This window comes from Eurosta solidaginis, chromosome 1, assembly GCF_040869045.1.
Source record: "Eurosta solidaginis isolate ZX-2024a chromosome 1, ASM4086904v1, whole genome shotgun sequence".
NCBI classification, from domain to species: Eukaryota; Metazoa; Arthropoda; class Insecta; order Diptera; family Tephritidae; genus Eurosta; species Eurosta solidaginis.
In genome coordinates this window covers 272,748,037-272,761,427 of record NC_090319.1, presented here as the reverse complement: position 1 = coordinate 272,761,427, position 13,391 = coordinate 272,748,037, and the positions used below count along the sequence as shown (strand labels likewise).

General features: G+C 35.6%; 1 protein-coding gene across 1 annotated transcript; it reads left to right on the top strand.

Annotated features, from left to right (window-relative positions):
• The first annotated feature begins 9,080 nt into the window (after nt 1-9,080).
• LOC137243129 (cytoplasmic polyadenylation element-binding protein-like) lies at nt 9,081-13,041 on the top strand. The gene is made up of 4 exons (XM_067770435.1): nt 9,081-9,207; nt 9,277-9,433; nt 12,078-12,797; nt 12,905-13,041. The coding sequence occupies exons 1-4, from the start codon at nt 9,205-9,207 to the stop codon at nt 13,033-13,035; spliced, it is 1,011 nt and encodes a 336-aa protein (XP_067626536.1). The 5' UTR covers nt 9,081-9,204; the 3' UTR covers nt 13,036-13,041.
• Nucleotides 13,042-13,391: the final 350 nt, after the last annotated feature.

The window sequence follows — 13,391 nt, the reverse complement described above, 5'->3', positions numbered from 1 at the left end:
GCATAGATTTTATGACGCTAACTGTTTTGTGTGAAAATGGGCGAAATCGGTTGATGCCACGCCCAGTTTTTATACACAGTCGTCCGTCTGTCCTTCCGCATGGCCGTTAACACGATAACTTGAGCAAAAACCGACATATCTTTAATGAACTTAGTTCACGTGCTTACTTGAACTCGCTTTATCTTGGTATGAAAAATGAACGAAATCTGACTATGACCACTCCCACTTTTTCGATATCGAAAATTACGAAAAATGAAAAAAATGCCATAATTCTATACCAAATACGAAACAAGAGATGAAACATTGTAACTGGATTGGTTTATTGACGCAAAATATAACTTTAGAAAAAAACTTTGTAAAATGTGTGTGACACCTACCATATTAAGTAGAAGAAAATGAAAAAGTTCTGCAGGGCGAAATAAAAAACCCTTAAAATATTGGCAGGTTTTACATATATAAATAAATTAGCGGTATCCAACAAATGATGTTCTGGGTCACCCTGGTCCACATTTTGGTCGATATCTGGAAAACGCCTTCACATATACAACTACCACCACTCCCTTTTAAAACTCTCATTAATACCTTTAATTTGATACCAATATCATACAAACTCATTCTAGAGTTACCCCTGGTCCACCTTTATGGCGATATCTCGAAAAGGCGTCCACCTATAGAACAAAGCCCCACACCCTTTTAAAATACTCATTAGCACCTTTCATTTGATACACATATCGTACAAACAAAGTCTAGAGTCACCCCTGGTCCACCTTTATTGCGATACCTCGAAAAGGTGTCCACCTTTAGAACGAAGGCCCACTCCCTTTTAAAATACTCATTAACACCTTTCATTTGATACCCATATCGTACAAACAAAGTCTAGAGTCACCCCTGGTCCACCTTTATTGCGATACCTCGAAAAGGCGTCCACCTATAGAACTAAGCCCCACACCCTTTTAAAATACTCATTAGCACCTTTCATTTGATACACGTATCGTACAAACAAAGTCTAGAGTCACCCCTGGTCCACCTTTATTGCGATACCTCGAAAAGGTGTCCACCTTTAGAACGAAGGCCCACTCCCTTTTAAAATACTCATTAACACCTTTCTTTTGATACCCATATCGTACAAAAAAATTCTAGAGTCACCCCTGGTCCACCTTTATGGCGATATCTCGAAAAGGCGTCCACCTATAGAACTAAGCCCCACACCCTTTTAAAATACTCATTAGCACCTTTCATTTGATACACATATCGTACAAACAAATTCTAGAGTCACCCCTGGTCCACCTTTATGGCGATATCTCGAAAAGGCGTCCACCTATAAAACTAAGGCCCACGCCCTTTTAAAATAATCATTAACACCTTTCATTTGATACCCATATCGTACAAACAAATTCTAGAGTCGCCCCTGGTCCACCTTTATGGCGATATGCCTAAATGGCGTCCATCTATAGAACTATGGCCCACTTCCTCTTAAAATACTCTTTAATACCTTCCATTTGATACACATGTCATACAAACACATTCCAGGGTTACCCTAGGTTCTTTTTACAACATGGTGATTTTCCCTTACTTTGTCTCCACAGCTCTCAACTGAGTATGTAATGTTCGGTTACACCCGAACTTAGCCTTCCTTACTTGTTTATTAATAAAATACAAAAAACTAATTTTTGGACTATAAACTAATAACATTAAATAACTAGCTATTTGCAGCGCTTTACACACTTAAGTAAGGCAAAGGATATTCCCTAAGAGGTGGATGGAAATATTTATAATACCACTTTATAAAAGTGGGAGTAGATCTTGTGTCACAAACTATAGAGGAATAGCCGAACTGTTTGCTATTCCAAAATTATTTGAATCAATTGTCACAAAGCAACTGGCTTTTACAGTATCTTCAGCAGTGGACCGGTCACAACATGGCTTTTGCAGGGGTAAGTCCACTGTGTCCACTTGTTGGAGCTCACAGCGCTTGTATCCAACAAATTTAGGCCGAACTGCGAAGTTGATGTGGCCTTTACACTGATTTCAGTACGGCGTTTGATAAAGTTTCCCATCCCTTACTCCTACTAAAACTCGATCGATTGGGTTTTTCATCACTGCTTCTCTCGGGTTTCTTCGTACTTGGAAAGAAGAAATCAAACCGTTGTGTTTAACAATTACAATACAATAACAATTGTCCGAATCCATTAATGTATCTTCTGGAGTTCCCCAGGGCTCTTCATTAACGACCTCCTAAATGTTTGAAGCGCTGCAAGCCGCTGATGTATACTGATGATGTCAAACTGGTTATGCTCATTCGCTCACCTGCAGATAGGACACTTCTTCAATCGGATTTCAATAACGTGGTTAAATGGTGTGATGTGAACGTCATGTCACTAAACTTACAGTAGTGCAAGTTTATGTGTTTTATGAGGAAATTTTTTAAATTCCATCAGTACTTGATTGGCGGTTATATCATTAAGCAAGTCACAAACTTTACTGATTTTGGCGTTATGATGGATCCTAAACTGGACTTGAAATTACATATCGAATCATGTGTGAATAGGGATAGTGGGATTTTGGCTTTCATAAAAAGACCGTCAAAGGAATTCAATGACACCTATGCCATTAAAACTCTTTTTTTATCGTTAGTAAGACATATATTGGAATATGCTTCCATTATCTGGAACCCGCGTTATCAGATTAACAGTGAAAATTTGGAATCGGTCCAAAAGCAATTTTTGCGTTTTGCCTTAAATCATTTGCACTGGGATACTTCAAGGAATCTACCGCCCTACTGCAGCCGGTTAAAGCTTTTACAGCGGCTACACTACAGAGCCGTAGGGAGATGCTTGTTGTTTTATTCATGGTAAAACTATTAAGAGGGATGATAAACAGTCCATTTATGCTTGGCGAGGTTATGTTTAATGTCCCTTTTATGCTCTCTAGGTATTTCCAACCGCTATATTTAATAACTTGTAGATTGAATTTTCAAATGCATGAACCTCTTCCTTGTCTCTGTCAAGATTTCAATAATCACTGCAACAATATTGATACTTGTTACACACTTTACAGTATGAAAAAAATTATGCTCACTGTCTTGAACTCATAACTGTTTCAAAATTACATTAAATAGTTCAAACGATAACTTATATTGTTTAGTAAAGGATTGGAAATCATTGCTCCATCCAAAATGAAAAAAAGCACATGCAGATCGAATTTTGAAATGGACGTACCTCTTCGTTGTCATTGATATGTGTGAATCACTCCACGTAATAAAAAAATATCTACTGACTCTAAATACGCAATGATTTGAGTGGGTTGCTTGGAATCACGTCCTTTCCAATCTCCCACTCTTATCACCAGTTACAGTAACTTTGGCCGGTGGCTTGGAATCACGTCCTCCAACATCCCACACATCGCAGCCCTACTTATTGTGTGTTAAATATACATCAGCTGCTCGAAATCACGTCCGTTTCGACAGCACTAATAACACTGGACAACGAATTTCAACTTTTTTTCTTTACAAGAAACGCCGTTATGAAATTCGTATGTAAAATCACCCCCTGATTTCGAAAATTGAGTTCATTTTTGATTCTATGGTACCGTTTTTGAGATATTTGCAATTTACCGTTATTCGAAAAAACCAAAAAGATGGATCCCTTTAATTACGTATATCTGACGAACATACATTGTTTTTTACTCAACCATATAGTTTTCGAAATATTAGCTCATCATTTCAGATTTTTGTTTTTTTTTATGAAAAAATATGAAAAAAATTACTTTTTGCGAGGGCAGCATTCCAAAACCACAACTTTTTTTCCAAATATTTTTCATTTATGTAAAACTCTGTTTAATTAGAAAAAAGATAAGCTATAATCGAAAAAAATCGATGCAAAACTACGTAAGTTATAAGCGATCAAATAAAAATACCCAGGTTGCGCAATTTCAACGTATACCTCAAAACGTATGTATGGTATAAAGAAGAGTGAAATATCTAGCTATGCTCTGTTTCTATTTAGTTAAAAGTTCAATTTATGAATGAAATTACCCATATTTTTAACTTTTTTTTTTAAATTTATTTATGTTTGTACTATATTCTAACAATCTTTATCTTAATTTTATTTTACTATGTAGTCGAAATAATTATGTGTTCGACTTTGACGATTATTCAGTTTAGGATCGGTTTCTCTTATGAGAAACCAGCAGTAATCACCCATCATTGCGACGTCCCAGAATCCTTGATATCGATTTTCAATTAATTTCATTTGCTGATGAAACCTTTCGCCATGTTCGTCACTTTCGTCGCCAAGATTTGCCGGAAAAAAGCTCAAATGTGAGTGCAGAAAGTGAATTCTTAACGACATATTTACGCCTGGAAAGAAAATATTAGTTAGGTAAACAAGTTATAGAATTTTGGGAAATTAATTTTAATAAGCCTTTAATATTTACCCATTTTCGCATAATTATTGATTAAGTCGTTCACTATCTGCTCGTAGTTAGGGCTTTTGTGTCTACCGAGAAAAGAAGCAACGACGTTTTCAAAGGATTCCCACGCTGCTGCCTCAACTGATGAGAGTAGTCCTTTGAATTGATTATTGTTGATCAACTTTTTTATTTGTGGTCCGACAAAAATACCTTCCTTTATCTTGGCTTGAGAAATATCTGGAAAAATTGTTTTCAAATAGTGGAATGCTTCACCTTCTTTGTCCAAAGCCTTAACAAAGTTTTTAATGAGGCCGAGCTTGATGTCTAAGGGTGGAAGTATGATTTTCTCTTTCTTGACAAGAGGGGTGTATTTGTTGTTATCCACACCAACGGTAAACTCGACTCTTTCCGGCCAATCCTTTCTGACGTAGTGGTCCTTACGAGCTCGGCTATCCCACTTGCAGAGGAAGCAGCAGTGCTTGGTGTAGCCACTTTGTAGACCGCATAGCATTGCAACGACTTTGAGATCAGAACATATTTTCCAATCATGCTCTTCATATTTGATAAATTTGAGTAGTTTTTGCATTTCCTCGTAGGTTTCCTTTGTATTTACTGCATGTGCTAGCGGGATAGTAGGCTCTTTGTTACCAATATGCAATAATACAGCCTTTAAACTCAGTTTATTGCTGTCTATGAACAATCGCCACTCTTTTGAATCATATGTTTGACCAAACTCTTTGAATAAACCAGGAATGTCGTTGCAGTAGCATATACTGTCTTTCTTGGTATAGTGTTTGGAAAATGGTTCGTGACGAGTTCTACAATATATCACCTTAACATCGGATGATACAAATTTAAATTGTTGCATACGAGAAGTGTGGATCTCGGCCTTTTCCTTGGATAGTTCCAAATCTCTTATCCAATCATTAAGTTGTGCTTGTGATAGAACGTTTCTCTCCTTTCCCATGCGAAATTCAGTACAACTTGATTCCCCGCACTCAGATGTTACTGTTGACAATGGAACTGGATCCGCAACTGCCGTTGAATGTAGTACTGGTAATGTCACTGTAGGTACGCTGGCATAGGTTACTCTTCTTGATCTTCCAACGCCAAGTACTTTTGTTTGACAAATATAACACTCTATTGAATGGCAAGTAGGTTCTCTCCATATCATTGGTGTATCAAATTTTATTTGTTGTCCGGATTCCGACTGAATCAATTCTACTCGACACGTTGTACACAAAGTGTTCGGCGTCCATGGTTTTTCAGCATTTTTAGGCTCAATGCCAAAATACTTGGAGTATAAAGTTTTGATATGTTCTGAGAACACTCGTCGTCGCCTTATGATAGTATATTGGCCACACATGAAACAGAACATATCTGGATCGTTATTACACTCAAATTCTCGCGTCCTTTTACTCATTTTATTTTTTTTTACTAAATCACGGTTTTGAAATTTGACTTATGAACTGAACTATCTCCGGCGAGCCTTGCAGATGTTATGAAGTTTCAAGGCGCATTAACTCATATTTATACTCGGAACAAGAATAGAATTTAAAAAATCAAATCTTACCTAGACAGAAAGGTTCCTTTTTATACGAAGCCGGGAAAAGAAAATACTACCTGCTTTAGATGTAGGCTTTAACAATTTTCTGGGTCTTATAATTTTGAAAATCTACCTGCATACTTACCCATAAGTGACGGAAATACATGTTTATAACTACATGCCTACAGCAGCTTTCGAACCCAACCACTCTTCCTTTCGATGCAACCACTCTACCTACTATAAAACAATTCAGGTATTAAAAGTACTATTTGATTTATTTAAAGAAAAAGTATTATCATTGTTATGGTGTTATTCGTTTATCCGCACTTTATACCTTTAATATATGTATGTATACATACATTGAAGTTGCGCAACCTGGGTATTTTTATTTGATCGCTTATAACTTACGTCGTTTAGCATCGATTTTCTTCGATGATAGCTTATCTTTTTTCCAATTAAACAGAGCTTTACGTAAATAAAAAATATTTGGAAAAAAAGTTGTGGTTTTGGAATGCTGCCCTCGCAAAAAGTAATTTTTTTCATATTTTTTCATAAAAAAAAAAACAAAAATCTGAAATGATGAGCTAATATCTCGAAAACTGTATGGTTGAGCAAAAAACAATGTATGATGGATTTATAGCAAATTTTATCACCTTTCTGATTCTGTAAACTTGTTTGCAATTGCTTGACCCGTTCGTGAGGCATACGTAATTAAAGGGAGCCATCTTTTTGGTTTTTTCGAATAACGGTAAATTGCAAATATCTCAAAAACGGTACCATAGAATCAAAAATGAACTCGATTTTCGAAATTAGGGGGTGGGTTTACAAACGAATTTCATAACGGCGTCTCTGGTAAATTTTGGCCGTCGACCAGTGTAATCAATTCCCGTTGCTCGGCATAGCAGTCCATCCCGACAACTTTTAATAATAAATACACATATTTTATAATATAAATTTCACTTTGTATGCTCCTGTAATTTATCTGTAATCCGTAACTATATTTAGTCTGATTAATTGTTAAATTTGTACACTAATAAATAAATAAATAAAAGAGTAGCTAAATAAGGGCTAGCGGTGTTTTAGCCAAGATCTATGAGCGTTCGGGTAACTCGTCTTGTTACACTGTGATGATTGCAGCCGTGAGCTGCACTTGAAAATGTGAATGCTAGTTTTAATTCAATTGTCAAAAAGATTTGTGTATGTATATTCTTGTTAAAACTGCAATACAGCTGGCATAATATTCTTGTGTAAAATTTTGAAGCTATGCCGTTTCCAAATTGTTAGATGCGCCCTATTTCCCTTTCAAGCGATGATATGCCAACATTTGAATGACTGTAAATAAACTACCAGTGAGCAATTGATTTGGACAACATGTTTGTTTTACTCACTGCAGATAGGCTTCTGTTGGTGATCCACTTAAGCTTAAGTACAAATGGATTCCACGGTCGTAAAAAATGTTGGCACTTAACAGCATTTCACTTGTTTTGCAATATTTCATAATTTTTTGTTATGTTTGATCTAATAGCGTTCGTTTCCTTTTATTCACTTACTTATTTCTGCGCAGTCTAAATAGGTTTGTACATTAGAGTGGTCCTTAAAAACCAACGGAACTGTATTTTAGTCGCACCCTTTCGAACGGTAATATTACAATCAACGATGCAAAATAAATGCTGTTCTGATAGAGGTCAAAGTTGAGATTTGGATGTGGAGACTCAAAAAGGAAAAATTAATTCCAAAAACAAAGCTTATCGCCAAGATCTATAGTAAACCTAAAGTTTAACTCTTTGTAACAAGTCTCAATAGCTTACAGTAGATACCAAAATGTATGTCATATCACCGATCGGGGTTGGTAGTTTGAGAAAGGGGCACTGAAAATAATCGGTGACTTAAATTTTAAGGATCATCTTAATGCAATTATTACAATCGATCTTCTTTGCAACTATGTGTAATGAGTAAATTAATTTAATTGTCTTCACATTTTTGGTTTTTGTGTATCTATAAATTACTGCAGTAACTGAAACTTCAATCTCTTGTTACCTGGTCATAAATATCAGTGTATGTACTATTTTGAAATTTCTTATTGCAATTCCAGAGTCATTGTGAACATTTTTTGGATTGATAAAAAAAGAAGTCCCCAAAGATCCATATTTACCAAACATTTTTCACAAACAAGCCAGAAAAATTTTTATAGAATTTTTAACGCTGATTATAAATCATTCCATATTCAAAGGTTTTCCCTTCATTTCACCTTAAACTTGTTCACTAGAGCGTATCGCTGAAAAAATGTGAAAAGGTGCCCCGAGTTCGAATAGTTAATTTGAAAGGATTTCAAAAGTTAAAAAAAAAAAGTTTTGTGCACCCTGTAATAACAACTTAATTTTTTTTTTATTTATGACTCTTGTCTACTCATTGATTTGAATGGGTGATATATTATTGTAAAGGTGTTCACTCAGGACACAATTCTTCCGAAGAAGTCAATAACTGTCTTTTCAGCTTTTATTGACTATCAAAAAAAAAAAAATTATAATAATAAAGTGAGATTGAGCATTTTCCACAGTGGCAAAAATCGACCACAAGATGGAGAAAACGTAAGCTGAGTGCCATTAAATACTGATCCAGTTCCCGACAAAAATACAACAGGCAGGTTTAGTGCTGCCAACTCTCATAGAACTGTTTGTTCAAGTGAGATTTGAACGTGGTCCAGATCTAGATAGTTAATTGGAATGCCCTTATAGAGCAAAGTTCAAGTTCGGTATCTGTACAGGGTGCCAAAAATTTGAATTTCCTATTTTTAAACTTATCAAAAACGTGATACAATTTATTACTCACTTATTCATAGCGATTTAAAAGTACACAAATCTCCTCATAGCATTTTTTTAAATATATCACAAACAAGGTTTTAATGATCTACAAATTAGTTCGAATATTCAGCTCAGCAAAAATTACTTGCATGAAGCACCCTAATGTTTACACATTACCGTGAAATGATTATCATTTTCTTAACTGCTAACGTCTCGCTATTGAGATCTAATTTATGCATCATGTGTGGCTTCTAAGCATATCTTTTGTTTTATAAACCTTTACACCTATTCGTCCATTGTTTAGTGTAATTATTGCCGCGATCGTGTACGCACTTTTTTAATTTTCATGAAACAAAAGTAATAGAATTATTTCATTTTACGTTGGCCAGTAGTGTTCACTTGGGAATAGCAAAATAAAATAAGTGAAAAAATTTACCATACGTTGAAATGGTATGCTGAATCCTCTATAAAGTTAAATACCATTAAATATATTGCAATAAAATAATGCTACCTTTTTAGGCTGTTCTTGTGAAAACTCTTTTGGCTGTGCTATTTTATTGCCAATATTTGTGCAGTGTCAATGCAACTACATTATCTCCTCTGTATATAACCCACCCTGTGGATCCTCAACAAAAATACAATGAATATGTATCGCCCTACACTACTGAAAGTTATGGTAAGTGTTCTCCAATATACACTAAGTGCGCGTAAAAAAAGTAGATTTTACCTGAAGGATAACAATCTATCAGATAACTTTATTTGACATTTTCGTTTAAACCAACACAGGGTGATCCACCTCCAGTTAAATCGATAATGGTAAAGATTTTTTTGAATAAATCGTAAAAATCTATTGTTAATACACGACGACTAGCTGACTTTCGTTTACACTTTTTCCTTGGACTTAACTGAAACGCAAAGCGTCAGTTAGCATTAACAAAGCGAAAGTCTCGATAATTCATGGATAACTGACTTTCAGTTAAGGCTTGGTTTCCTCCAAAAGCGGTGCCGTGATGTTACGACCGCTAAAGAGCGGCCGCTATACTCACCGGTTTCAGCGGCACCGCTTTGTTGGAAAATACGAACAGTTTCGGCAGACGATTCGCAAGATTGATTTCTGCATTTTTGCGTATTTAAAAAAAATTTTTTTTACTTTTCTTTAAATAAACGTACAAGAAAAAAATTTTAATTAAAAAATATACATTTTTTTATAAATAATTTCAATTATTTGACAAAATGTTCAATGCTTTGACAATAGCGGTGGCAAAAAACGGTGATGAACGAGTTTCTACCGTCATGACGGCCGTACTATTTTATGCCCTGCTGCTATATTACGTTACGGTGAACTTCACCGTCTTCTTAGTTTCCACATAATTACTTTTACACTGCAACATTTTTGACAACATACTCCACTGCTATATAGCGGCCGCTATATAGCGCCACCGCTTTCGAAGCAACCAAGCCTTTAGTGGTGAAAAAGGCCCTTAAAAATGATTTAATTTACTCACATGGATATTAAAAAATAAAAAATAAATGTAAAGGGCGAAGAGATTTTAGGCCGATCTTCTCTTCCAATTTGCATCGTGCTCCATTTTTAGTTTTTCCTACAAGTTAGCGTGACATGTTTTATGCCGTCTTTGAACGGCATCTGCAAGGCAGGATAGTTTTCACTGAGAAGTTTTTAATGACAGAAATGTACTCGGAGTGCTTGCCAAATCAATACCGAGGGGCGACCCCGCTTAAAAAAACCTTCTTCTAATTGGAAAAACTTGTTTCTAAAAATTTTGATGTTGCTTTACCCGGGGCGTGAACCCAGGATCTTTGGTGTGGTAGGTGGAGAACGCTCCCACCATAGATATTACTTAGGGAAAAAGGATGTTTTGCCGTTTTTACCAGGTTTTTTCCAGCGTAATTATTTTCGTCGGTTTTTTATAAACATTTTACTTCGAACGGGAATTTTACAACGACTATAGTTTGTTTGGTTGGCATAAGAAGTCGTGGCAGCTTTTCCTGGTGGAGAAGGCAGTTTGAATATGTACAAATTAAACCGAAGTGGGAATGGGACCCCACTCATGGTTCACCGTAATCAGAACTTAAACAGGTCAAGCGGCATGAGCACTGTCTGGAAATTTGTGGTATTTAGCGTCAGAAGATTGGCTACGAAAAGGCATACGTCTCAGCATGGGAAATTAACTGCCCGAAGTGTGTTCGCCACAGGCTGAATGAGAGATTTTGGTTTACACGGCTCTTCCTTGTCAATTTACCTAGGCTATTGTAGCCGTACCATACATGCCTGTTGCCATTTTGTTAAGCTATTGTTACTTCGACATGGCTACACAGTCTGGTCCTACTGATTTTTAGGTCTTCGTTTTATGAATGGTTTCACGATTTGCTGGCAGCAAGCGCTAGCGCATTTTTGTAGACCACACAAAATTCAAACCGTCAAAAATGATTGCTATTTTGTCATTCTGTTGTGTCTCATTTGACAAGTCCTTCAGAAATTTCCGTTCTTGAGATGCTCCTTCCATTCTGGCATTGGTCTACACGCCCTCTTATCTCCTCTACGAGAACTAAATTTGGCGAATTACATGTATAGTTACTCCAATGGTGAATTACGTTCCAGCGATTTCATTCTGTACTTTTCTATAGCTTACAAGTTCTCTATTTAAAATGATATGTCAAACATTTATATTACAAGTTTTGTTCGAAAAAATCACTTGTGGCAATTCTACACGCGAGAGAAAAAATTGAGAATAAGCAGTAAAGTGACGCGCGGTGAAGTTCAAAACTATAAAATAATAATGTCTTAGGTATAAACAGAAAATTCTGTGGTTAGAAAAAAACGGAAATATCTGTTATTTCAATAGATTTCACTATCAGTGTCATTTCGACAATAAACACTGTTAATTTAACAGTTTACGCTGATTATTTCGAATGACCAGAAGTCGCTTTCATATTAAAATATTTGATTGGTATTCTTAAAGCGACAGTAATAATTGTTAATTTAACAAAACTATGGGTAAAGTATAATGAAACAACTTTTTTTGTTTATTGGACTACTAAAACGGTCAATTACGAATCAACGATTTGTGCGCAGTTGATTCAATATCTTGTTGCGATGGATAAAAACTGATAGAAATTTGGTTGAATTGACCAGTATATCCGTTGATTTTACCAGTTTTCTTCTTTCAGTGCAGAACAGCCTTGGGCGTGCACAGGAGCTGCAAATGGTAGCCCAGCACATCCCTTTCGGTGTTATCATTATTTGCTCTAGATACACTGACAAGTATGTGACTGTCTTAAATTTCGTAAATTTTTTTCAGCTCAGGAATCAGTTAACTACAGTACGAACTTGATTAGGCAGCCAATATATCAATCATCAAAGAAGACAAGTAAAATATATCAGCCGATAACACAAACCACCAACAAAGACTTTAACAACACCATTTCACCAACACAAAAACTTTATAGTTCCTATGCAGCACCTGCATCTGGGTCAGCGCCATATTCATATTCCATGCCACAAAGATCTAATCTAGTGCCATTGCCTAGACTATTTCCCAAATCTTTGATTGATCAGCTATCATCAGCCAATGTACAAAAACAACAACAAGAAGAATATGCTAAACAGCAGCAGCATTACCGACAGCTACAGCTACAGGAACAACTAAAATCGCAAAAACAGCACCATCAACAACAGCAGCAACAACATCATCAGCAACAAATACAATCAAAACAGGGCCACAATGTTGACATAATAAAATCAAATGATTTACCACTCACCATTGACCAGCCTCTGCTGATGGTCGAAGAGCCTATGGCCACACTTATAAAGCCCAATCAAAGTCGAACTTTGGCGGCTGCTCGCATTTTAGCATCAACACTGCTGCAGGCCAGTGGTGAAGCAATCTTGGAGACACCTGGATTGAGACCATTGTCAAATCCAAATGCCTTAGATTTGCCAAACCATCTCAATAGCACCGATTTTTTGATTGTTAAATCGCAAAAGAACGCCTACATTATACCAATGCCGTTGGCGAAAGGTAGTGATTAAAAATATTAAAAGCAAATTGAATGGCAAACTACAATTATAAATTATTTGCATGTTTTTGCTTTTATTTATTATAATAATTTTGGTTTTTTTTTTCAGATGCAAGAAATCCATCAATGGTACAATCTTTATATCAAATGCGTGATCAACTGGAAAAGGCTTATACGATAAATCAATTTATTTTTATTATTAAGCCAGAAAAAATAAATTTCTTAAATAAATTAGTTTAATGTTGTGTTAAGTATTAAGTAATTTGATTAAATGTTCTTTTTTTCAGTTGGATCAAAGTTAATTTTTTAGTTTTATGAGCTATTAAAATGTTTGTACTATTTGCTGTAATATTAGCTTACTGCTATAAATATAATCATGTTTTTAATTATAGTTTGTTACATTATTGAAGACAGAAATATGTGTTGGTATATTTTTTGTTAATTTACGTCTGTAAGAAACACTTTTATCACTACATTGAAAAGAAGGTTAGGAAGGTTAGGAAAACCAGTGCACTTTGGCCCATAAAAGACCCGTTGTAATACCTTGTGGATGTCTCCCCCACTCAAAGCAACAAGTCGATTTAGCAAATCTCAAG